Below are 24817 nucleotides of genomic sequence, written 5' to 3' on the forward strand. Positions count from 1 at the left end.
AAAACTGAGTGTAAGAGAGAGAGGGCTTAAGAGAAAGAAGAAAACTCAGAAATGAGAAAACTGAGAAGCTTTGAAACAGAGGAACCCTGTTTATTAAGTAAAATCTCTGTTTGCGTATAGTTTAATATTAGCGGGAATAAAAACCAACATTTGGGTTTATCTTACCAAAATATTTCAGAACTGTTTTGTGGGCTTTGAGAGAAGAACAATGGCATCAATATATAAGAGAAGAGAATCAGTGGGCATGGCCCTTGGCTTTCAATGTCCATAGAAGAAAACAAGCACGACTTAATTAATTAAAACTTTAAATATATACCTTTAAATTTAATATTATGAGAGTGGAAAAACTAAATATATTTAAAATTAATGTAAGAATATAACTACTTTCTATGGTGATTAAGATTTTCTTAAGCAATATGGTTATTTGTATTAAACCATTAAATTATCTTTTTATGATAATTAACTATATATACTAGAAAATAACCCACGCGTCGTTCGAGTTTATGTTTAGTCTATTTTGTTTTTTATCACATTTTGTAGTGTTTATAATAGTGTTGTTGATGTGTCACCAGCAACTTTCAAGTTTATTAAGATTTTCTTAAGCCATATAGTTATTTGCATTAAAATATCTTTTTAATGATGTTTGTATATCTATTCTAAAGTATTAGACCTTTTATGAAATAAATATCTACAACATATATAATGATGGTGGATTTGAGAAGAATGGCCAACCAGACATGTGTTTAACACTTTTGCCTTTTTTATATTAAATATCTAGTTATCATTTTTGTCATCTTAAATTTTTAAAACCTAAAGATAGAACCATAGAAAGTTCTCGGAAAGTTTGTGCTAAAGATAGAAACTACGATAGCACAAACTATTATGTAATGTCCCATCGTTTCGACACTTTCAATCGCCCTTTGGAAACTCTTGATGTAAGCTATTGGGAACTACAAAAAAAGTTATTCGACCATGAAAGTAGATTATGGGTGCAAATGATTGTGCGTAGATGAATGATTGGAAACAATCTGAGTTGAGAAAGATGAAAGTGTTGAACATATGGTGACAAATAGATGCCAATTTTGTTTAACATACTTTTTTCATCTAAATGTACAACTATTTGCACCCCATACTTGTTGGTGTTATTCCATGTTTGGGCAAAGATTAATCTATGGTGAAATAGACATTGAGCTAAAGGCCCAAAAGTAAACCTTGTTTTCACTTTATAGCTAAGATTACTCATAGCCTATTGGCATTCTTGAATAAATCGTTCCTTGATCTTCTCTTGCTTGTTTTTGTATCGTCTTACAATTGCACATATCTTTCATATACTATCAAATTTGTAAAAAAAAATCGAAATCTTCAAAAACAAGTGAATAGGTTGTTAAATGTCATGTTTGAAGTTTAGCAAATTTCCCATATTATCTCATTGGTTTGGTGTTTGGACATATTTGTGTTCATATTGCAGTAGAATGAAGCATGTGGTCATACTCTTTAGTACTAAAAAATTATATGTTTGTAGATTCACGTATGTTATTAGTTTTCAAATCCCTACATCATATTATCATTTTTTTTAATTATTTTTTTGGGTCAAAACATCATATTATCATTTTTAAAAATTGATTTTAAATTATAAGTGCCGAGGTTTAAGGTAATGAAATCGAAGAAACGTTCAACACACCAAAGATCTCTCAAACTGAAGATTTTATTAGAAGATTTGTCAGAATTTCTCCCTCAAGCAGTCTTCTTTATATCTCCTCTATAGCTCAGATTTTTTTCCCATTCATTCTTTTTTACATTGTGCTCAACATTTGAAGCAACATGCGCAATGGAACTGGAAAGTTTCTAATTTAGATTGGTGTTCACCAAACTCTTGTTCCTTCTGTATCAATAAACACATCAAGAGATAGAGAGAGATTCAAGCTTTCTTAGCTCTTTTAATTGAAGCTTTATTGATTGCATCAGAGATCTCTCTCCGTCTTTTTGCATTGTTCTTGTTGATCTCTCCAGTTCCAGTATTGTTATTGTTTTGAGCGTTTGTTCCTCCAGAGCTTTTGTTAGCTGCTTTCAATGCTTCTTGCACAAACACCTTCAGTCTCCACAATGTAACGTCAGTCTGTTCACAAACAAGAGAGGAAACCGTTAAAACCTGAATATCTGATGCAAAACCACAAAGAAATAAGGAAGATTTTGGTGTTGACCTGAACATCAATGTCAAGCTCGACTTCTGGTGCTCCAGCCGGGAAACTCGGGTTGCTCTCTGAAACCATTTTTAACGCCTTAGACAGATCCTCAGGTGAGAGACGACCTAGAGCTGCAGAAAGTCCTTTCTTTTCTTGAGTGGACAGTTTTCTGTTTATTTCCAAAACCACACCAAAAACTCGGTTACGAACCCTTCATTAAGGGTAAAAATGATCAACAGAAGAGGTTATTTATACCTGCATCTCTGAACTACTGATTCCCGGAGTTTCTCCAGCTGCAGATCAATCTCATATAGCTAAAGATACGTACAAAGCAAACTCATCAACCCACAGCTATAATAAATGGCCTGAAATGAAATAGATCAACAGCTGATAATTGGTTTTGCATTTGCTTACTTCGTTGCTTAAATCCCTAGCCATTTCCGCTTGTGCAGCCTCCATTGTAAGCTGCTTATTGGCATGCTTCTCCGCTTCTTCGTCTACTTGTTTCTTTTCCTGTTCATAACATCACAGTTAACACATCACTGATATTACAAAGACGAATACTTGGAAACTGAACATTTGGTGTACCTCCTCCACAAGTTTAGGCATTATCAGGAGCCATTTCTCCTCAAATTTCTCCAGAAGAGATTCAGCCATCACATAAACATCTTCTTTTTCTTCATTGTATCTCATCGCGTTCTTGAAAACTAGTCTAACATCGGCATATATCTCCCTGACATTGCTATACTCCGAACTCTCCATTTTTTTTTTAATTGTTCCCAAGTCCATTGGCTTCTCTATAACCTGTTAAGTAATGAACAGAAGCTATGAACATTTTTCAAAATCGCTCATTTCAGCAAAATTCCATGTAAACATGGAATATTTAACCCACAGTATATTAGCAACAGTTTGAATCTTTACCTTGTAATAATCATGTAGTCCAAGTCCTTTAACATCAACAGGCTCCAAGAACGGCCATGCCCATTTATGTTGAGCAATCTAAGAGGTATAAGAAGATGAAAGTTTTAGATGCAGCAAACACTGAGTAAACAATATAAATTTGGTAAACTAAGGACGCATTAAACAAAGTAATCTAAGATCCAGGCTTTCGATTTTCGTCATAATCTGAGAATAGTATCATAGAGACAAAGAGGGTATATTTTTCTTGCTTGCCTGACGAAACATTGTTGCAAATTGACGCATAAGGTCAGGGCTGGAAACATGTTTTCCCTTTGATTTTTCTTTCCCGGCCGAGTTACCCTTCGAGTTGTTTGGTTGAGAAATAGCGATCTTCTTCCCGCCCGAGTTACTCTTAGAAGTGTTAGTTTGAGCAGCTCCATCTTTTGTAGAGTAAAAGTGTTCGACCTCCACAACTTTTTGCTCAAGCTGCACTCCAATATAGGGGTAAGAGATTTGAAACCAAGAAAGTAGCAGTGCCAAGTGAAAGCAATTGTCACCTGATTCACTCTATCTGTTATCTCATCTACGCAAGTCCCAAAATTCTCAAGCTCACTTTCTCCATTTCCATTGAAAACTGCAAGCTCTGTATTCTCGACATCGCAGTTTGGAACAAGCACAGGTTCTTCCTAAACAATGACAGAAACTCATCAAAAAGCTTCAAGACAGCACAAACCTTAAAAGAACAAACATTTTTGAGTTAACTAAACTTCAAAATCGAACACAATCCTCTGAATTGCATCTTTCTACAATAATTATAACTGAGAATTGAGTCTCTATACCATTCTAGTTACTCAAAAGAGTTTAAATTGAATAAAGTTTGACACTTTATGATAACCCTAATCTAAAAAATTGGGAATTGTCAACAAAAACAACTAAGCTTATCGAGACGGAAGCAAAGGTAAGCCAAAATGTCAAAAGTAAGGGTATAGAATCAACAAAGGAAAGTGATTGCAACTATAATCAGGAAGTAATAATAAGCTTATGTACCTTGACATGTACAGACATTAGAGAAGAGTAGTGACTCACGAGAGCTTTTTCGAAGGATCAGAAGAAAGACAGAGGTCGGAGGACGAAGACGGAAGAGACAGCAGCTAACGCTTTGCTCCGGTTTAGGGTTTAGAACGAATAGGCTTTTCAAAAAACTTTAACCTTTTTATCAATTTGGGCTTCTCTGTTCGGCCCATTATTCAACCAACATTCCAATTACGCGGTTTAATTTTCAACAACCAGTTAAAATATTGGGTTGCATCTTCCATTTCTAAAAATAGTAATATAGTAAATTTTTATTCTTGATAATGTAAAATTGACTTTTATTATAGTCTTTTAGTTTGGTTCTGAAAAGAAGAAAAAAAATCATACTTGAAATCATCTGAAATATCACACATATAATGAGTTTAATTTATTTATTTTGGTATAAATTAACTTCTTTTTTGTGTGCAAAAGTATAAATTAACTAAAAGATCATTCTAACACTTCCTTAATAAACGATACAAGGCATGAAATATTTCAGTAACATCAAAAGTTTGAAAATATTTTCCTACATCGTCAATTGAATTAAAATAAAAAATGTCTTACGGTAGTTGTAGTTAAATTGCCTATAAATCTATTAAAAAAAACATAACAAGAAAGTTGCAGATGTCTCTCCCCTTGGTTCGAAAACTATGAGGCATAAATCATCTTTTCTCATCAAATTTTGAACTTGGGAACACAAAAACAACATCAAAAATAATACTATTATCTAGAAGAGCTACAATGGGTCTATAAATTCATTTAAATACTAAAAACTCTATCCCACAATTCTTTTGCATTTTTTGGTTTCTTGGCGTGGCAAATGCCATTAATGTATACTAAGTTACTAACAATAAATAACACTCCATTTTAAAATACTTTTAAAACATCTTTTTGATTGACCGTCATAGAAAATTATGAAGACATATCATATCGTTCAAATGTAGTATAGATTCAACATCCAAGAAACATGCAATGTTCGAGCAACGAAATATCTTTTCTTATTAATTCGCAAATCATTTTATATATATTTTGTCAAGATTCTCAATTCATTTGATTATCACACACGTACCTAACACTGATAATAAGCTAATGGTCAAAATGTGGAGACACGGATTTAGTATATTCAAATGTTATCATGTACCTTCTTCGTCAGACCGCCTCTGTATTAACATCCCAACATGTTAGTCACTACTTCTCCACGCCGACATAGACGTGCTTTCCACTTCTTCCCCCATCTCTATATATTCTGAAAATTCTAACCCTAAACCCTAAAAATCAAACCTTTTCCTTCATCATCTTTAGTACATCGTCTTAAGATTTCTGACTTTGTTATGTCTCCTCCAGCATTGGTTGTGTTTGAAGATGGTTTAACCCAAAAATGGAGCAACGACGAGTGGCAGGGTTTCAGCGTTTATCCCGGAGAAAACCCTAACCCTAATATTAATTTCTTGGTGCAGAAGGCGACTCTGCAGAACCAGATGACTGTCTCTCGCCCATCGCTGAACGAAGAGAGCTTCAGAATGGTCTTACCTCTGGCAATGTCTCCGCCAAGAGACAACGCTGTGCCTCTTCCTGTTCTTCCTGAGCCGATGATGAAACCACGGAAGAAGCTTAGCCACCAAGAATCCATGCTTTCTCTACGAAAATCTCGGTATCCCGAGAAAAACTTCTACCAAGAAGAAGAAAATTTCAAGTGCAATGCGTTCTGTTTATCCCTCCCCGGGTTTGGAAAAAGACCTGTGCGATCACCAAAAAGCGAGGACTCTATAAAGAAGAAAATGATCAAAGCGTCATCATTCTCAAATTCCACTGTCTCACTAAGTGCCTCGCTAGAGAAATTCGAATGTGGATCATGGGCTTCAACGACAGCTCTAACCCGCGAAAACGGCAGATTGTATATCGATCTACCGGTGGAGATGATCAAATGTGGCGGTGGAGATGTGCAAGAACCAGTGAGTTCTGGTTTCTTCTTTGACAAGGAAACAGGAAGTCTAGCTTTGAGAAGCGTTCTAAAGAAAAGCAGTTCTCTGTCTGGAAGACAATTAAGGGATTTGGCTGAGACATCCCCGCAACGCCGTGTCAGATTCTCGACCACAACCTCGGATTCGTGCCCAGCTTCGCCGCGAACATGTATTACCCCAAGACTGTTGAAAGCTAGAGATGACTTCAATACGTTCTTAGCAGCACAGAACGCGTGAAACACACACAAAATAAAAAAAACAGAGCACTAAGACTTTGCAATAATAAATGATCGGTCTGTATATATCAATGGAGTGTGTGTGTTTATCTTCTGTTTAGATTTGAGTCTCCTCTACGTTAAAAAATCTCGATGAAAGACACTAGGAGCATTTGAAAATACGATCTTCTTATCTTCCCTTTAGAGTTAAGATCTCTTTCTGCTCTGCTTTGTTTTCCTCTGTTTTCTGCATAATTCTTCATTTTTAAGAATGGGAAAAGTACACAAATTTTTCTTTCATTTAAAAAAAAAGATTGGTACATACAACAGAATATAGAATAATCGGTAAATACTAAACCTCGTACATTCTACAAATCCTGTTCCAAATTGATGGAAAGGAAAGTGAAAGGAGGCATGTGTAGAGTATTTTTACAAGACGAAAACTTCAACGTCAAGAAAATAGATTGGGTTAGTGATTCACCTATAAAAACCATAGGTATGAATCTTGGACGCAGATCCAAAACGCAAACGCGCTCCAGTCAAACTTGAAAGCAAACAGAGGAATAAAAAAAACATGTTATAGATAAAGTGAAGTATTGTTAGCGTTTTGAACCCTTGGTTTTATGAATTTCAGGTTCTTGAATCGACGAAAACGCGAACAACGTCTAGAATCTTGGCATGACAAATCGGGCATTTCCCGCCATTATATTGTAGTTCGTTTGCGCATCTCAGGCATGTGCACATGTGCCCACACCTACAGAAATCAAACGCAATTGTAAATATTGTAGGGGTTGCATAAACCAAACCAAATCGAAATATTCAAAGAGAGGTAGGTGATCGATATAATGATATCTGTTCATACCTGTATAAAAGTGTTTCAACTTGCGTTTCGTTACAAACGCAGCATTTGCGTTTAAAGGGATTTTCCAGGTGAACCGACTTTTGAAGGCTAGCATTGACGTCCAAACACGTTTTGACAGAGTCTCGTAGCTCAGACATTTCTAGTTGGAGCTGTAAAATGTGTGATCTCATTTCGCTTATAATCTCCATCTCCTGAAACATTTTAATGAAATATAAATGCCAATCTCTCACCAAAACTGATGGTGACATTTCAACAAGAAAAGAAGAGGCTCACAGTGGAATGAAGATTGTGCGTTGGTGTGGAAGTAACTCCTGTGTCCAGAGAACTCCATGATCCTGCCGGAGACGGTGCAAATATCTGTGATGATGATTGGCTCAAGTCATCTCTGTCTTCATCTTTTTCTTCTCCTATGTCATATTTCTCTTCCTCTTTAGTTGCTTCTTCAATCCGGTGAGCCGGATGTATCTGAACACGGGACATTATGAGCTTATCGATCTTCTCTCGTAATCCGCTTTGGAGGAAACCCGAAACCGTTCTTCTGTATAATCCATAGAACTAAATTAAGGATTTTTTGAAAAAGAAAAAAAGGTTTCTCTCTTCTCTGATAATGTTTACCTCTCAAGAAGTCTGCATATATCGTCCTTGTCAGATTTAGTGTTCATCACTTCCAGATACCGAGATTTCCTCAGATCTTCCCAATAAGTCCGAGGCCTAGATATTTCTGTAAACCAGTCATAGCTCATGTCTCCGTAATAAGACTGCTCATCCTCATACTCTTCTTGCTCTTCCCATCCGCTTTGGAATGACATTTCTTGTGTCTCAAGGAACGGTGTCTCTTGAGTTCCCTCTGTACCGCTTTCTAGTTTCCCCGCTTCCTCGTTCCTTAGTATCCGCGGTTCTTGAGGAGTTACGCTGGTGAGAGGACTAGTGTTATCAGATTCTCTTTCCAATACTTCTGCTACTATGGCTTTTTTCAGCTGAAGGTAACTCATTTTGGTTTCAGTTTCGTTCTTGCGTAAGATTGCTTCCTCTATGTTGCGTTTTTGAGGACTTAACCGCTCTGTAGAAGGAGAATGAAGAATACCACTGGTTTCTTTTGACTGCATGCTCTCTGTTTCTACGGTGGATTGTTGACCCTTCTTTAGTCCGGCTTCAGCGGCAGCGTTTGCTGCTTTTTCCCGGAGTTTTTCTCTGCATTATGATTTAAACATTAAGGAGAGGAGAAAAATGAGTTCATGAACTTGTAGGACGTAAAACAGAGGTTCTTGAGCATACCTTAGATGGAGAATTGTAGAACTAGGTTGGAAGCGATTCAAATCGCTTTTTGTGGTACCACGATGACGATCTTGAATCGCTAGGCCGCGTTTGAGACTCCTTAGCCGCAACATTGACTGTGCAACAAGGAATAGTGAAAGAAATTGTGATTTTAACACTGAAACTGGATCGTTTGTTAAAATGTTTGGGGCGTTTGCTAGTTATACCTGGAGGCGACCACGTTGAGGAAACCTAGAAACTGCGTTGCGTCCAAGAAGTGATTCCAATTCGCGGTGACGTTCGCGTTCCAGATGCACAAGCAGATCGGAGTAAGCTTGCCTTCCTCGAATTCGCGGAGAGCAAGTAACCACCTGAAAACTGCTTTTCTCCAGCGTCGGCGTTTTAACGATCGGCATATCGACTGCACCGCCATTATTGCTGGCGGTTAGCTTCTGTTCGTTACTCAATCTCCGGATAATATCAGAAACCGAATTGAGAGTCCCAGATTCAATCTCCACCGTCTGATCAGGACTCTTGGATTCGTTCTCTGATTCAGATTCTCCGTCGATGGATGGAGCTAAAAGGTGTATTTCTTGAACGCTCGCTTCTGAGCTGATCTCTATTGATTGGCTATGGATAGCCGAGTTTCCGCCGTTGGATCGATTTAGCCTCGCCTCCCATATCTGCACAAGAGAAGAAGCTCCTCCAAGATTGTCGGAAAAGTTGTTTCCTTTTCTAGTCCGTGGTTTCTCCGGCGATCCAGGACGGCTTTTATTGTTCTTTTTCCGCTTGTTTCCGATCAAAGAATCAACTCTGTTCTCCGAGCTCTCGTCGGAGATGGCCGGAGGAGCAGTTTTCACTTGAGCTTTCAGATTCTTCTTGAAAACAACATCGTCATTGTGCCGTTGGTTGCGATCTCTAAGAACAGATCCAAAACTAGGTCGTAACGAGGCCATTTTCCTTAAGCTAATTGACCTATTTGTCAACGATCACAAACACAAAGACCCATCTTTGATTTGGATCTTAATTCTTATGAAATGAAATAGAAATCAAAACCTTTCTCTCTTCAAATGAAAAAGAAAAAAAAAGAGAAGTTGGTTTTTGATTACTGAAGACACTAAAATTTCTCGTTGTTTCAGCTAAAAACAGAGTAACGACGAGTGGTGTTAGACTCGAAAGACCAGGTAACCATGAAGAAACAGAATTTCAAGTGCAACAGTGTTTTGTTTTATCTATTTTTAGAAGGGTTTCTTATAGAGAGAGAGACCAGTAAAAGAAATTTTCTAGTCGTAGAGTTGTTTTGTGTTTATCCCCTAAACTTGGAAACGTGTCGGGAAAAAGAAAGAATAAAAAACAGAGGAAGACATATTCGGACGAGGACAAAGTATGTTGAGGGTCTCAAGGAAGCTTCTCTATAACGTTTTCCTTTTTTATATATATGGGAAATGCAGAAATTGTTCGTTTAAGACAATTAAAAATAACTTTTTGAAAGATTTTATTGATGGAATTTATTAACGGCTCAAATAAAGATCATTTAACTTTATTGGTTAGTAGTTATAGCTCCTAATTATACGATTAATAATTAATGAAGATGAAGGCGTGACCGTGGAGGGTCCTAAAGCAGCGGAGAGTCCAAAGGAGCCGTTGGGTGAATTAGCCGTTGGTAAGTAGGGACCTTTGGCCTTTGCACCTAGCTTTCTAATTAGCTTTAAAAGATTTTTCTGGTGATTGAAATTATTAGTCTGTTTTTCTTATTCTTTCTTGAGAAATAAAATTATATTGGTTTGATACTGTTTTTAGTTTTACGAAGAAGAAAATACCAAAGTAAAAAAACCAAAATACCAAAGTAGTATATGATTTCCTTTCCATGAGTTATATAATCCATTACTCTAGCACTTACTCTATTTGATGATCCTGCATGGTCGCACATGTTGGACAACGTGACACGACTGCAACCATGTCTTTATTTAATTTTCTGTTGAGTTCGTTTGACCAAAACATTGAAGTGCCGCAAAACATGGTTGCGATCAACAATCTTCTTGGTTTCCTCCTCACTAAATGAGTGACATGAGAGGTGAGTCAAACCAGACCAATTAATTAAATAATAATCTAACTAATTAAAATTTAGAATTATTCTTACAAAACGATCGATATTGCATATGTACAATTGTGATTGTTTGTGTGGAATATTGTTTTCCCAAACTGTTGATGGAAAATGCAATATCGATGATGTTCTTAAGTCGTTTGTTGGTTATGGTTGACCTTTCAGAAAAGTACTTTGACAAAAAAATATATCATGGAATATCAGTATTTTTATTCTTTTTCTCTCGTGTAGTATTTTCTTTAGAAGGTTATGAAGCTCATGTCAAAATATAATCATACAACTGGTTAAAATAACAATCTTGGATGAGTTATTTAGCATTTTTCTGGTGTAAATTAATCCCTTGTTTTAGGGATTTATGTAGATACTGATGCATTCAATTTGTTCATGAGCGAGAAACTCATCCTTAAAAGTAAATTTCAATGAACAAAAAGATACATATCAGTACAGATATATGGACATCTACTACAACTACTAGCGCTATATGGTCATCACTACTCATTTTATAGATGAGAACTACTAGTTGCATAAAAAACGGTAGGTGTTTGTCCAATATCAGATCATGAAGGGGATAGAGTTGCAGAATGCTTGTTTCATTGGGGTATATATAAGAGAAAAGGTTTTACCATAAGTCTTGATAATGTTGATAGCTTGCGCACATATGGATTTGATTGTTAATGAGTGCTTACGAAAGATGGGTGATCGTGTACTTAGCATTAGATGATATTAGCGGAAGAAAAGTTGTATGATGCTAGGTAAATGGTCTCAATGAAAGAAAAAAATTTGGTCCACCTTTAAGCTATTATACATAACAAATGGCAAAACTTTTGAAAAAATAGAATTGATTAAACTTCAGTAATTTGAAAATAGATGAACAGATTTCAATGTGAGTTTGATGAAGAAATTTAAGATTCTTAAAAATAATATACTACGTATGACATTTTCTCATGGTTAACTTCAATATCTTATAGTTCTTCTTCTAATGCTTTTAAATTAATTTGCGTTTAAGTATCGCAGGACACATATTTGTCTTAGTTAAATGTCATAGGTGACATCCTGACTATGATCAACCGATATGTCTCGGTCTTCTTCGTCATATCGTACTAGATCGACCACTTACTGCATATGGTCATATGTTGGGTTACGGCGACACACTATAGTAAAAATGCCAAAAAGTTCTCACTAGCCACGGTGATGTACATGTTATTGCATAGTTTGAAATATTGCAACAAAATTTTTTGTTAACAATTCAATAGATTATAAATTGGTCAAAGTTAATATATAGTTTTTGCAGATACACAAAATTTATTGATTTTCCTGGTAAAATATTCCGAACAAATTTTAGTTCAATTTTTTTAATTCGTGTCCAAACTAACCGTGAACTATAAGCACTATTGTCAATTTGTCATTCGGTAAAAGTTAAGATAAGATATGAACAATGATAAGTTGTCCAATGATTTTATCCTAGCTACTACTACTCCTCAGTCCTCTTTCTCCGTCTCTCTTTTGTTATTAATTTTTACCTAATTTAGGAGAGTATAATCGAAAACACCAAAAAATCTTTTGACCAGTGACATGAAAAATGTCCAAAATAGGAACATGACATCGTTAAATCTTGTCATGGAAGAGACTCTTTGTCTTTTCTGGCTAATTTTCCGTATATATATATTTTTTTTCTCTTCTTCCTTTTTCTTCAGTACCATTTCCTTTTTATTTGGTTAATTATGTAATATAGTACAAGATGAAAAACAAATTGTTCGTCAGCTTGTGTTTGTCTTCGACACCTCCAAATCAATTGATAAGATTCGTCGTCGACACCAGACAGCTTTCAGTTTACCTAAAAAATCCATTTTTCAACAATTTCTTAAAGTTTTTGTAGTGGTGTAAAGTATAATATTTTCGATAAGAATGTAATATTGAGTGTTTAAAAAATTGACGTCATATATTGTAGCGTAACCCCTTTGATTTTTCAGTCTCCATCAATCCTCAAAGTTCACACCACAGACAAAGTAAAAAAAAAATCGTACCATCTTTGCTTTTTCTTTTATTTTCTTTCTTTACCTCTTAACACTTTCCACGCATTAATACACAAAAACAAAAACACAGAATCCACAATATTGTGTGTCTCTCTCTCTCTCTACTAGCTCTCCAAGTTTAGAGAAAAATATATCAAAACTCATTTCTTGATCTTACAAGAGCTTCTCAATTCTGAATAACCCTAAGTGCCATAAACCATTTTTTTTTATGTTGTCGCTTTTTGTTGTGATTATTATATAAGCTTATAATCTTTTATTTGGTATAACATGTGATGAGATCTCCTCACATCACCATTTCACTTGTTTTCTTGTTCTTTCTTTTTCTAATCATCCAAACCCATCAAAGAACCATTGATCAAACTCACCAGATTGGCTCCAATGTTCAACATGTCAGTGACATGGCGGTGACTTCGCCTGAAGGGAAAAGAAGAGAGAGGTTTAGAGTTCGGCGGCCGATGACGACATGGCTGAAGGGAAAGATGATCGGTGCCAATGAACATGGAGTCCCAAGTGGTCCAAATCCCATCTCCAATAGGTAGAGAAATATTTAACTATAGAGCTTGTTGTATGAATATGTTACCTAGTATGATAGTATATATCTTTGCTTATGAGATCGTACGTACAAAAATCAACAATTGTTATGTTGCTTGTTTGATTCAAAAATTAGAAACTTCCATTTTGGCAGGTAAAACTATTTTTGTGGGAGTTAAATGGTTCTTTTCTTTTCTTATACATACTTAAAATAGATATATAGTATATTATACCTTACCCTAAAATATAAATTGAGACTAATTAATCAGAGTGTCCAAAGTTTGACTTCACATGTGTCTAGACAATCCATGACAGGATATTGGTTCAGTGATTCAATCACTACAAATGGTTTTTTGAGAAACTATAGTTTTTGTTTCTTTTTTATCACTCCTTGAACTAATGGATGCTACGGTGTATAAAACTCGGTACTAATAAAAAAAGCGAGATTATTTTACTGTATAATAAAATTTGACGTGAAATTTAAAACAACCTACATTATTTTAAATTTAGTATTTTTTTACGGGTCAAATTTTGAATGAAGTTTTATCTTTAGCAAAGAACGATAGATTGTGCAAAAATAGCAATGAGAAACAACTGTAGGAAGAATCTACATCCAAGGTTCACTCAGTGAGAAAAATATATATTTGATGTTTATATAGTTCAAAAAACATAGGCAACGTAAAGTCTTCCTGTAGTGTTGCATTTAATAGTCAGGAAGCATTCAGGGGATGCAAACAAATTTAACTGGTAGGATATAATTATAGTACTTGCATGGTGACTTAAATTCAGAGGTCCCCAAAAATACAGGCACATGCATAGCGAACCTGTATTGATGTTGTGTCAACAAATTGGTAGTGATATGATGATGACTAATTGACGACTAGTACTCAAAAGACTATCCTTTTTGTTAAGATTATATCTTATTGCTTGCTATTATATATAGTCACTTTTAAAATTTGGATTTCGACATAAAAAAACAAAGTTTTGGATCTTTCGATATATGTTATTGCAAATGATCTTTAATTCTTTATCTAATTGATTACGCTACCACCGTGTCCTTAGAAAACCAAAACGGGAAAAGAAAAAGATAAAAGAGACAAAATGAAATAAAAAGGAAAACCAAAAACGGCATAGTTTTGCGTGTAAAAGAGAGACAGATCTGGCATCCAAAGTTGCATTGGACCATCATTTTCTTACATACCTCAAATCCTTTATATCCATTTTTTTGAATAGTAACCAACTAATTATATATTCATTAAAGTCATCGATTTATATACTCCATAATACCATACATTTAGTAGCCAATTTTCAGCTTTTAAGGTATAAAAAGGCCCTTCCCTACATACATACATTTACCTCTTTTCAAGCTCCATTTTTTTTTTTTTTTTTTTTTTTAAAGCAAAAGAGATGGTACCAAAACTTTATTTCTTCTTCAAATACACTTTCAATTTCTCGCCTTTAGAAAAGATAATGGCTTTAGAAGCCATCAGGCCCAATTTGTTATCTCTAATGGGCCAATAAAATATTCATCAGAAACAAACAACAATGTACTCCGTAACCGGAAAAGCCAAATCGAATCCAACTGTTTTACCAGAACAAAAACACCGGTTGGCGTCCGACTCGTCGTCGTTGTTGTCTTGCTTATGCATCGTGATTGAAATTTCTTCATCATGTGATTTAGTTCCTTCTGTGAAAGCTCAGGTTTTGCTTGTTTGAATCTGAAAGCTCTTCTAGTTTATTTTTTCTCCCATTGATAGATGCTTAGTTGTGGATTCTTCTTTTTAGATGGGATTTTATAGAGATGATTAAATTTTGTTATGGTGATTGATAATTGATGAGTATCGGTCCTAGAATCTGCCCATCTTCACTCCATGCTTGCATTTTTGTGTGGATGAACAGCCAAAACAGAAACTTTGGACTCAAATTGTTATCTTATTACTGTTTCAATAAGGTCCTAGAAATAGAGACATAACCTTTTGTGTGTGAATTGTTGTTTCAACTTTGGGATCTAGGTCATGAGTATGTGCAGACTCAAATGTATGTTTTTCTTGGTATCCAGAACAATGTGTAGTTTTCATCAATCTGAACTTTCTTAACTTGTTTGAAAATGGGCAGATAAGTCGTTGTTTCTCGTTCTCAGTACTATTTTCAAGTGAATGATCAAATATGTGTGAAACAAATTGAAGGTTTTTCTCTTTATATTCCTAGATAGGGTATGTATGTTAGTCGTTTTGTGCTCTTTGCCAAGTGGGCATTTCTTTCTATAAAATTCACTGTCTCTAGATTAGCATTTGTGTTGTTGACAAGTATGCAGTGTCCTTGTTCTACCCTGAATCATTTAGGTTTGCTTCAGAAGATTTAAATTAGTTGCTTGGTTTTTGCTAGTGATGCTGCTGAAAGTAATGTTTCTGTTCTAAACTACTTAAAGTTACCTGGTCAGGTAGTTATAATTGTAAACTTCCAAGTTTTATTCGGATATGACACCTGAAGATTTCATTGTTCATTACATTGATTTGTCTTTAGAGGCTAAGTTCCTGAATTGAGCTGATAATTTTATTATTATTGGTATATGAGCAGGTACATTATCTTGTAAGGTACTTCTTAGCACCTTCCTTATGCTCAATTCACTACAACATTTTGCTATTTAATGTCTTTTGGACATTTTTTAGGAAGTGGTTTCCCACAGAGTAATTCATTTCCAATGTAAATGGATGGATCTTGAAACTTGAGAAGCTTAGGTATGCTCCCCTCCAGTTTATTGAACGAAAGATTCAGCCTTTGCAGAGAAGATATTGCTGCGAAGCTCTGAGGTATGGCTCCAGAAAACTTGTTTTTTGATAGATCAAGCGTCTCCAAGCGACTCAGTTCTGATATTTTCTCGGGAATGCTTCCTGCCATGGAGTTTCTTGATAAATTCAGGATTCGGAGATACAAGAGGCCTAAGATTTCTCTTGGGATCTCTCCGCTTATGTTGTTCCCTGAAAGATTTATGCTATTGGCTATGGCTTCGTATTCACGAGCTCTGGTCACAATGAAGACTAGATTCTGGAACACCTCATTGTTTGTACCTCGAGCAATGGCTGTGAGATTGCTGATGCATTTTGGAATAGGGCCCGAGATTTTGTTTCCGGAGAGGTCCAGAATGCGTAGATTTGGAACGTTGCAGAGATCATCTGGGATTTGACCAGTGAAGGAGTTACTTTGCAGACGAAGCATGAATAGAGAAGACAGCTTTCCTACCCATGAAGGAAGCTTCCCGGTCAGCTTGTTTCCTCCGAGATCTATGTTCGTAAGGCCAGAACAATTCCGAAGACTCTCTGGGATTTTACCTTCCAACGAATTTTGGTTCAGAAGCAAGACGCTGAGAGAAGGTAACATACCAAGAGACTCTGGTATTTCGCCTGATAAGTTATTCTCAGACACGTCAATTCCCCAAAGCATGAACTGACGGTGCCAACATTTTGGAAAACTACCAGAGAAATGGTTCTTCCTCAGTGACAGAATTTGCAGTCCGGAGACTTCACATAGAGACGATGGGATGTTGCCTGTGAAGCTGTTGCTAAAGAGGTAGATCTTCTCCATTCTTGGCATCAAGACGTCAATGTTTTGTGGAAGAGAACCCGAGAAGTTGTTCTCGTAAAGACGCAGCTCTGTTGCGTTTGTAGACCAGAGAGGAAAAGTGCCTTCAAAGTTGTTGGAGCTCAAATCAATGGTGTTTAACTTTGGGAACGCAAGCTTTTGAGGTAATCTACCTTTGATTCTGTTGTTTGCTAGAATTAGGTAAGTAACTTTAGAAGAGATTCCAGAGAACCAGCTATCCGGTATTGTATCTTCAATACCAGTGTTTCTGAGTGTGACAAAGTTGAGCTTGGTTTGTACTTGGAGCCACATTGGAAACAGACCGATCCGACAGTTCTCGATTTGGATCAACTCCAGTCTGAAAGGAGGAATCCAAGTAGATGGTAACTTGAAGACAAGAGATCTGTATGGTTCAGTTGTTAGACGGATGCTTTTCAAGCTTCTGAGATTCACGAAATGTGACTTTTGCAGAACGCCTCCCCATGTATTCGCCATCAAGTTCAGATCCACAAGCTCTGCAAGCTGCCCCAAGCTTTCCGCAATTGTCCCGTTCATGGCATTGTTAGAAAGATCAAGTTTCTTCAGTGACGCCATGTTTCCTATCGAGGAAGGGACCGAACCCGTGAAGGAATTCGATGAAAGATCCAGAGTCTGCAGATTCCTCAACGATCCAAGTGACTCGGGCAATGTCCCAGCTAACTTGTTGGAACTGAGATCGAGAAAGACCAAGCTGTTTCCTTTGTTTCTGGAGAAGGCGTCTAGAAACCCATGGATTTGACCGTTGAGTTCGTTTGCAGAAAGGTCAAGAAACTTCAGTTGAGGAAGGTCTCCAAGAACCGATGGAATCTCGCCTTGTAGTGCCAGATTATTCGACAGATCAAGTGTCTCTAGAAGCTTCAAGTTCTTGAACCCCGTAGGAATCGAACCCTGGAGAAAATCCCATCTGAGGAATAGCTTTCTGAGGTTGGTAAGACCAAATAGCCAGTTAGGTATCGGCGAATTGAGAGAGTTTTCAGACAAATCAAGAACTTCAAGGAGCTTCAGATCCGCAGACGAAGACAAGGTGGGAGGTAAGTTCTTGAGCTCACTATTGAACAAATGCAACTCCTTTAGCGCCGAGATTCTGCTGAAATCCTGTAACCAGGTTTCACCCGCACCACTTAGATTTACATACCCCATGTTGAGATACTTCAGGGAAGAAGACAGACTTGAAAGCCACCGGAGATTGCTTGCGCGCAATGATAATGTACCAGAGTCACCAAACGACTCTGCATACAGATCAAGAGACTCCAGCTTCGACAAATTTCCAAGACTCGTTGGGATTTCGCCGGAAAACGATGAGGAAGAAAGATTCAGGTACCTTAGACTAACAATTTGGCCAATAAACTCAGGAATCTCTAGTTCATTGAAATCATTTGAACTCAAGTCCAGATAGCTCAAGAACTTGAGTTGAGTCAAAGACGGATGTATCTTCCCTCGCAAGGAACCTCTTTTATACTCATCAGAGCGAACATCTTGACTCGGGTTTCTGAGATCAATCTTGACAACGTGGCTGGTCCGAGCATCGCAAAGAACACCGGGCCAGTTGCAGCAGTCAGGTCCGGACCAAGAAAAGAGCCTACTCGAAAGATCAGTTAGTGCTGCTCTGAAGGTGAGAAGAGCTTGCCGCTCGGTGGATATGCATTTCGGACTAGCTGCAGATCCGTAATTAAGATTTTTGAGAAGTAAAATGAGAATCAGAAAAGAGATGAAGAAGCTAGGCCTTAGCTTGAGGTCCATACTTGAAGCTATGTTTGTGTTGTTTCTTTTCTCAGACGTTTAGATATATATATGTTCAAACGCGGACATATTAGACCAGCATTGTATGTATATACATATACAAATTGAATATATGTATACAAATATACGTGTATATCTTTAACAAATACGACACGGTTTATATCAATGTATAAAATACGAAAATGGAAACGTGTTATTTTGGCTGGTGCGCATTGAAGTTAGTGCAAATCGATATTTGAGCATCATTCACTCACATGGCTCGTGTGGGGTTGTATTTGACTACCACTCGTTAATTTTTTCATTTTTTTTATTTAACACCGACCTTCATTTTTCTTTCTTTCTATAATAGCAATTACAATATTTTAAATTGGGACTTTTAATGGGCTAATGAGGCCCATTAAGGATTTTTGAAAGCCTCCCAAATTTTAATTTTAAATTTGCCTCTCCGTTAATAATTGGTTAGAGAACAATAATCATCAGAGAAACATTCGAAACAGTAGTTGCAGAGTCATGGTAGCTCCGCTGACTCTGCCAACTCGTCGTCTCTTCCGTATACATTAAGGTTCAGCTCAGTTTTTCTCGGGAAAAAGAGATTCTTTTGTCGAAAAGAATGTCTCCGAGCAATAAAGGAACCGTCTTGGCTCTGATTCTAGCGTTGACCATGGTGGTGGTCAACGGGTTTTCATCGAGATTCTTCGTGGAGAAAAGCAGCTTGACGGTCCTTAACTCATGGGAAATGGGAGCTAAGCACGACGCGGCCATAGCAAACTTTGGTCTCCCAAAGTACGGCGGTTTCATGATCGGCTCTGTGGTCTACGCAGGCCAAGACGCTTACGGATGCAACTCTTTCAACAAAACCTTCAATACCAAGTCTCCTTATCCCAAAATTCTCCTCATTGATCGTGGAGGTATAATCCGAGAGTTCATAGTGACATTTTCAACAAGAATATGATTGAAAGTTTGAAACTACTTTTTTTGTTACCATTGTGATTGAAGTTTAGTTCTGATAGATTTGAAGGGTTTGTATCTTTGTTAACCGACTCTACAATGTTTTTCATTTTTAGTGTGTAACTTTGCTTTGAAGATATGGAACGGACAACAATCCGGCGCAGCGGCTGTTCTTTTAGCAGATAACATTGTTGAGCCATTGATAACAATGGATACACCCCAAGATGAAGATCCTGACTTTATAGACAAAGTCAAGATCCCATCAGCTTTAATCCTTCGCTCTTTCGGTGATAGCCTCAAGAAAGCTCTTAAAAGAGGTGAGGAGGTAATCTTGAAGATGGATTGGAGTGAGTCTATACCAAACCCTGATGAGAGAGTTGAGTATGAGCTATGGGCTAATACTAATGATGAATGTGGTGTACACTGCGATAAACAGATAGATTTCATTAAGAACTTTAAGGGAATGGCTCAGATTCTTGAAAAAGGCGGTTATACTTTGTTCAGACCTCACTACATTTCTTGGGTTTGTCCCAAAGAGCTTCTACTTAGCAAGCAGTGTAGGACTCAGTGTATAAACCAAGGGAGGTATTGTGCTCTTGATACTAAGCAAGAATTTGAAGATGGATATAATGGGAAAGACGTCGTTTATGAGAATCTGAGGCAGTTATGTGTTCATAAAGTAGCTAAGGAGAAGAACACTTCTTGGGTTTGGTGGGACTATGTGACAGATTTTAACATCAGGTGTTCTATGAAGGAGAAGAAATACAGCAGAGAATGTGCAGAGACTATTGTGGAATCTCTCGGTAAAAAAGGTCCTTTTGTTTTCCTAGAGATGTCACAATCTGCTAGCAACTCTTTCTGTAACAGTTTCAGGGTTTTTCTTTTTCCTCAGGGCTGTCTCTTGAGAAGATCAAGAAATGCATTGGTGATCCTGATGCTGATGTAGAGAATGAAGTTCTAAAAGCCGAGGAAGCTTTTCAGGTTCGCAGTTTCTTCAAATTCACAGTCCATCAAGCTGTTATTTTTCCTTTGATGACATTTTGAAGTTACAGTTAGGCCAAGAGAATCGTGGCATTGTTACAATCTTTCCTACATTAATGATCAACAATGCTCAATATCGCGGTAAGCTCGTCCTTCTCACCGATAATCACAAAGTTTGACGGTTTTAGAATCTTAATCTGTTCCATGCTCAGGTAAACTGGAGAGAACCGCGGTGCTGAAGGCTATATGTTCAGGATTCAAGGAAAGAACAGAACCGTCAATATGTTTGAATTCAGGTCAAGTAACTTCCTAGATAAAGATAGTCGCATTCTGTGAAGAACACTCTTAATTTCTTTTTGATCCATTCTAAAACAGATATAGAGACCAATGAATGTCTTATAGAAAATGGAGGATGTTGGCAAGACAAAAGATCCAATGTAACTGCTTGCAAGGTATTTCGTGATAAGGAGCGGTATACCAATAACTTTATCAGTCTATATCATATCTTCTTTATTAGATTATATGAATTGTTTTCAGGACACATTTAGGGGAAGAGTATGTGAGTGCCCGGTTGTCGATGGTGTTCAATATAAAGGAGATGGTTATACCTCCTGCAAACGTATGTTTTTGAATCTTCTCTTTTTAATATATCTCATTGCACATTTTTGTTCAATGATCTTAACAAAGTTTGTGAAACAGCTTATGGACCTGCGAGATGTTCAATGAACAATGGAGACTGCTGGTCTGAAACCAGAAAGGGTCTAACTTTCTCTTCTTGTTCAGTTAAGTGACTGCTGCTTTTTCTTCCACTTTGCTGAAGTTTGAGACTTTTTCTTACCTTTTGTATTTGTTTGATGTAGGACTCAGAGACATCAGGATGTCGTTGCCCTCTAGGTTTCCTTGGAGATGGTCTAAAATGTGAAGGTGAAATTGTTTCGACAATTTGTCATAGTAACATCAGAGTTTCCTTGACATTGTCTCTGACCAATCTTTATTGCTTCCTAATAACTAGACATTGATGAATGCAAAGAGAAATCAGCTTGTAAATGTGATGGCTGCAAATGCAAGAACAATTGGGGAGGATATGAATGCAAATGTTCTAACAATAGTATCTACATGAAAGAAGAGGACACTTGTATCGGTATGTTGAAAACGATGTAAAACTATTTTCAGATATTATTAGAAGGAAAATCTCAATGTAAACATGTGCAGAGAGAAGAAGTGGATCAAGAAGCAGAGGGTTGTTCACAATTGTGGTTCTAACCGCCATCGCGGGTATCTCTTTAGGTGCTTATATATTCTACAAGTACCATCTTCAGGTAATGTCACTTTGCTACTAATTATTATGACTTACCCTTTGCATCAAACTCTAACGATCCTTTTATATATACATTAAAACTACAACTTTGCAGTCATACATGGATTCAGAGATCGTGTCCATTATGTCTCAGTACATACCACTCGATAGCCAAAGCATTAACCAAGACTCTTTTAAGTAAATATATAGGAACTCTTGTCATCTCAAATGAAGATTGTTGAATCTTGTTATATGGGTCCTTTTTGTAAAGAATCAAAATTTTGAGGCGTTTATTTAAGGATTTGAAAGATTTATGCAAAAAGTTTAAAATTACGTAAGTTAAAAACTAAAAAAGAGATTATTGCTTTCATTGAGAGTTGAACTCAAGACCTCCCGCTTACTAAACGGGTGCTCTAACCAACTGAGCTATGAAAGCTTTTGCTTACCTGTCCTGTTTTTAAATAAATATCCTTTCAAACATATGAATACAAGTACCATCTCTCTGCTCAGTGTTCGTCCTCCTCTGATCCTTCAAGTTCAATTTGTTTTTTCTGACCCTAAACGCTAATATTCCCTTGAGTTTTGACCTATATTTGGACCAATGACGTGGATTAGTTCATTCTTTAGAGTTCATCGTCAACGTACTGGTAAGTCTTTGTCTTCTTATGTTTCTGAATGCTGTGATGCTGTTGCTATCTTAATGCCACTTGCGTTGTACATTTTGATCAATGTAACTAATTTAGTAACAGATTTGAGATAACTGGATGAAGTCAATTTAGGTTGCAGAGGATTTCGAAACTGGTTGATTTGAACTCTAAATGACGAGAATGGAGCCTGAGAGAACAATTTTGCAACATAGTTTGGATTCAGTGTACTTAACTCTATTTCATGTTTTGATAAAGAGTCCTTGTGAAAAAGACTTTTCTTATATATACAAACTTTACTTTTTGCAGATTACAGAGAATACAGAACGAAGCAGTTCATGAAGAAAGCAGAATAACACTAGGGTGGAAGGAAGAGACCTTTTCAGAGGTTACATTTCTTCTCTGTTTTCCATAGTTGTTATGTTCTTGGCACAATTTGCTGATGAGCCATATCGAATGTTGCATGAAGACCAAGCAGGAAATAGTATAGTAACATGGCTAAAGTGCAAACACCAAACCTTACAAAAGCCATTGCTCCCAAAGATCCCATGAGAAAGATGTTTGTTGCTATTGATAAGCACGGGAGCCATGGCACTAACGGTACGCCCCACACTTTCGGTGTTCGTTGCTGAGGAACAAAGAATACGATCCCCAAAGTTCCCAAGAACCAGAAAGGAACTGTTACTGTGTAACCGATCCATGATCCCTTGCGCTGCATTCCCCAATACGCCGAAGTACCCATTGAAGAAACAACGACGAATAAGAGACAAGTGATGAGCTTAATGAGATGAACTCTTGGAGTATCTTGTCTCACGTAGTATCTCCTCACGAGTAGTGCGATAGGCATCATTGTGAAGATGAAGAGAGTACTTATCGATAAGAGGCTTGCCAAAACATCTAAACCAGAAAAGAAAGCAATGAGAGCACTTGGAATTGCTACTAGGAGGTTAGCGTTTATCGGTGTTCCTGTTTTGGGATGGACAAGGGCAAATATAGGCGGAATCATGTGGGTCCGTGCGATGTGAGTAACGTATCTCGCTTGTCCCAATGCTCCTACTAAAAGAACTGTGGTCATCCCTTTGAGAGCACCAAGTGCCACCAAGTACTTTCCCCATTTCATTCCAACGCTCTGAAACGCTACTGAGTAAGCTGCATTTGGATCTATATCTGTATACTTCTGCATCATACTCAAGGATAATGCCATCAAGCAGTATATCACTGTTATTATCGACATTGAACCGAGTAACCCGATTGGTATGTCTCTTGATGGATTCTTGGTTTCTTCAGCCATTGTTGCTATGCTATCAAATCCTCCATATGCAAAGTACACAACTGCAGCTGCTCGGAACACTCCCTCAGGTCCAAAAGGCAAGAATGGAGTCAAATTTGATGTGTCGGCGTGGATAAAACCAGCGATTATAACAAAAAATATCACTAAAGTGTTGATAGCAGAAGCTATCCAGTTGAGCAATGAAGTCTTTCTTGTGCTGATCGATGCAATTGTAGCTGAAGCGGCTATAACAACAACAGCTATTGGGTCCAAGAGATTAAAACCGGAACTGAGATCTGTTTTGATCCGTAGAGCGTTCGGGCTACGATTCAGAAGAGTTGCAAAATATGAAGTCCAGGCTCTAGCAACAGCTGCAGTTCCAACAATACTCTCAAGAAGTATATTCCCTGCAGTGATGAACGCCGCAAAATCCCCAAGCTCAATCCGTAGATAGGCGAAAGAACCACCAGCCACAGGGATTTCCACAGCGAATTCCGTGTAGCAGAAGACAGAGAGCATAGCAGAAAGACCTGAAACAACATAAGACAAGACAATAGCTGGTCCTGCTTGCTCATGAGCTTCTTGACCTGTCAAGACAAAGATTCCAGCTCCAATCACCGACCCGAATCCAAACCATACTAAATCCCACCATGTCAAACACCGTTTCATCTCGTGCTCACTCTGTTTCTTGAGCTCAAACCGCTCGTTCTCATCATCAGACCTACTAACCAACCTGTTCTTGAACCTGGAACATGTCTGAGACAGAGCAGCTCTGTAACTACCAAAGCTCTGGAAAGATTCCTCAGGAAAGAAATCTCTCTTGCTCCATCTCCAGTATCCTCTCTCTTCACCTTCCATTCTCTCTGCTTCAAAGATTTGTTAATGAAGAAGAGCTAAAGAGACACCATCTAATTTTGTTCCATTGTTTGACTAGTAGAAGTTTCAGACAGTTTTTTTGTATTTTTGCAGCTTCCCTGACTTTCCTCAACTTTGTGTACTGTCCATTCATAAACCTCCCCACTTGTTAGATTTGCTACGTCACCTTCATAACTCTCATTGTCTTTATTGGCGTCTTCTTACCGTTTCGTTTAGTACTTCAACCATGAAAATTCATGATGATAACATACATAATTCAGTGCTTTTTTACTCTTAGGGGGCTGTAAAATGATAAATTGTCATATTAGTCCTTCAGATTTTTAAAAGAT

The 24817-nt window shown here is 37.2% G+C and overlaps 7 protein-coding genes, 3 long non-coding RNA genes and 2 other non-coding genes across 16 annotated transcripts; 5 read left to right on the plus strand and 7 right to left on the minus strand.

The window, feature by feature from the left end:
* Positions 1 to 1598: 1598 nt before the first annotated feature.
* IMB1 (Transcription factor GTE6) lies at positions 1599 to 4270 on the minus strand. Of its 2 annotated transcripts, none has more exons than NM_129043.5 (9): positions 4131 to 4270; positions 3641 to 3769; positions 3357 to 3569; positions 3105 to 3182; positions 2772 to 2987; positions 2598 to 2696; positions 2439 to 2497; positions 2202 to 2352; positions 1599 to 2116 (listed from the first exon to the last, which is right to left on the minus strand). In NM_129043.5, exons 1-9 carry the CDS (start codon positions 4146 to 4148, stop codon positions 1919 to 1921), a joined length of 1161 nt encoding a protein of 386 aa, NP_181036.2. In that variant the 5' UTR covers positions 4149 to 4270; the 3' UTR covers positions 1599 to 1918. The 2 variants fall into 2 exon arrangements, with proteins under 2 accessions (NP_181036.2, NP_973602.1); NM_201873.2 differs by having other exon boundaries at positions 1641 to 2116; positions 4170 to 4256.
* A 1115-nt stretch (positions 4271 to 5385) lies between these two features.
* On the plus strand, positions 5386 to 6714 carry AT2G34910 (root hair specific protein). The gene has a single exon (NM_129044.3). It carries the CDS (start codon positions 5486 to 5488, stop codon positions 6350 to 6352), a length of 867 nt encoding a protein of 288 aa, NP_181037.1. The 5' UTR covers positions 5386 to 5485; the 3' UTR covers positions 6353 to 6714.
* On the minus strand, positions 5437 to 6614 carry AT2G08695. Its single transcript, NR_140391.1, has one exon — positions 6182 to 6389. It is a non-coding gene; the product is annotated as an other RNA (long non-coding RNA).
* EDA18 (RING/U-box superfamily protein) lies at positions 6613 to 9841 on the minus strand (the record flags this gene model as incomplete). 2 transcript variants are annotated; one of them, NM_129045.2, is made up of 6 exons in its annotated part: positions 8674 to 9742; positions 8468 to 8583; positions 7808 to 8383; positions 7466 to 7730; positions 7193 to 7341; positions 6613 to 7084 (listed from the first exon to the last, which is right to left on the minus strand). In NM_129045.2, the coding sequence occupies exons 1-6, from the start codon at positions 9400 to 9402 to the stop codon at positions 6961 to 6963; spliced, it is 1959 nt and encodes a 652-aa protein (NP_181038.2). In that variant the 5' UTR covers positions 9403 to 9742. The 2 variants fall into 2 exon arrangements, with proteins under 2 accessions (NP_181038.2, NP_001324447.1); NM_001336534.1 differs by having other exon boundaries at positions 6961 to 7084; positions 7193 to 7383; positions 8674 to 9841.
* AT2G08700 lies at positions 9515 to 9723 on the plus strand. Its single transcript, NR_140392.1, has one exon. It is a non-coding gene; the product is annotated as an other RNA (long non-coding RNA).
* Positions 9790 to 10120, minus strand: AT2G08705. Its single transcript, NR_140393.1, has one exon. It is a non-coding gene; the product is annotated as an other RNA (long non-coding RNA).
* A 2440-nt stretch (positions 10121 to 12560) lies between these two features.
* Positions 12561 to 13300, plus strand: CLE42 (CLAVATA3/ESR-RELATED 42). Its single transcript, NM_001336535.1, has one exon. The coding sequence runs from the start codon at positions 12856 to 12858 to the stop codon at positions 13120 to 13122; it is 267 nt and encodes an 88-aa protein (NP_001318356.1). The 5' UTR covers positions 12561 to 12855; the 3' UTR covers positions 13123 to 13300.
* A 1267-nt stretch (positions 13301 to 14567) lies between these two features.
* Positions 14568 to 18674, plus strand: AT2G00870. Of its 3 annotated transcripts, none has more exons than NR_143694.1 (2): positions 14568 to 18049; positions 18125 to 18651. It is a non-coding gene; the product is annotated as an uncharacterized misc_RNA (transcript). The 3 variants fall into 3 exon arrangements; NR_143695.1 differs by having other exon boundaries at positions 14568 to 15924; positions 16017 to 18651; NR_143696.1 differs by having other exon boundaries at positions 14681 to 14815; positions 15692 to 18674.
* Positions 15652 to 18732, minus strand: AT2G34930 (disease resistance family protein / LRR family protein). The gene has a single exon (NM_129046.3): positions 15652 to 18490. It carries the CDS (start codon positions 18470 to 18472, stop codon positions 15755 to 15757), a length of 2718 nt encoding a protein of 905 aa, NP_181039.1. The 5' UTR covers positions 18473 to 18490; the 3' UTR covers positions 15652 to 15754.
* A 201-nt stretch (positions 18733 to 18933) lies between these two features.
* On the plus strand, positions 18934 to 22003 carry VSR5 (VACUOLAR SORTING RECEPTOR 5). The gene is made up of 12 exons (NM_129047.4): positions 18934 to 19380; positions 19537 to 20223; positions 20313 to 20401; positions 20473 to 20542; positions 20614 to 20697; positions 20777 to 20853; positions 20939 to 21020; positions 21101 to 21183; positions 21262 to 21325; positions 21414 to 21542; positions 21614 to 21720; positions 21814 to 22003. Exons 1-12 carry the CDS (start codon positions 19083 to 19085, stop codon positions 21898 to 21900), a joined length of 1857 nt encoding a protein of 618 aa, NP_181040.1. The 5' UTR covers positions 18934 to 19082; the 3' UTR covers positions 21901 to 22003.
* A 57-nt stretch (positions 22004 to 22060) lies between these two features.
* AT2G34950 lies at positions 22061 to 22134 on the minus strand. Its single transcript has one exon. It is a non-coding gene; the product is annotated as a tRNA-Thr (tRNA).
* A 448-nt stretch (positions 22135 to 22582) lies between these two features.
* CAT5 (cationic amino acid transporter 5) lies at positions 22583 to 24710 on the minus strand. Its single transcript, NM_129048.3, has one exon. It carries the CDS (start codon positions 24468 to 24470, stop codon positions 22761 to 22763), a length of 1710 nt encoding a protein of 569 aa, NP_181041.1. The 5' UTR covers positions 24471 to 24710; the 3' UTR covers positions 22583 to 22760.
* Positions 24711 to 24817: the final 107 nt, after the last annotated feature.

This window comes from Arabidopsis thaliana, chromosome 2 (assembly GCF_000001735.4).
Source record: "Arabidopsis thaliana chromosome 2, partial sequence".
In the NCBI taxonomy this organism is placed as follows: domain Eukaryota; kingdom Viridiplantae; phylum Streptophyta; class Magnoliopsida; order Brassicales; family Brassicaceae; genus Arabidopsis; species Arabidopsis thaliana.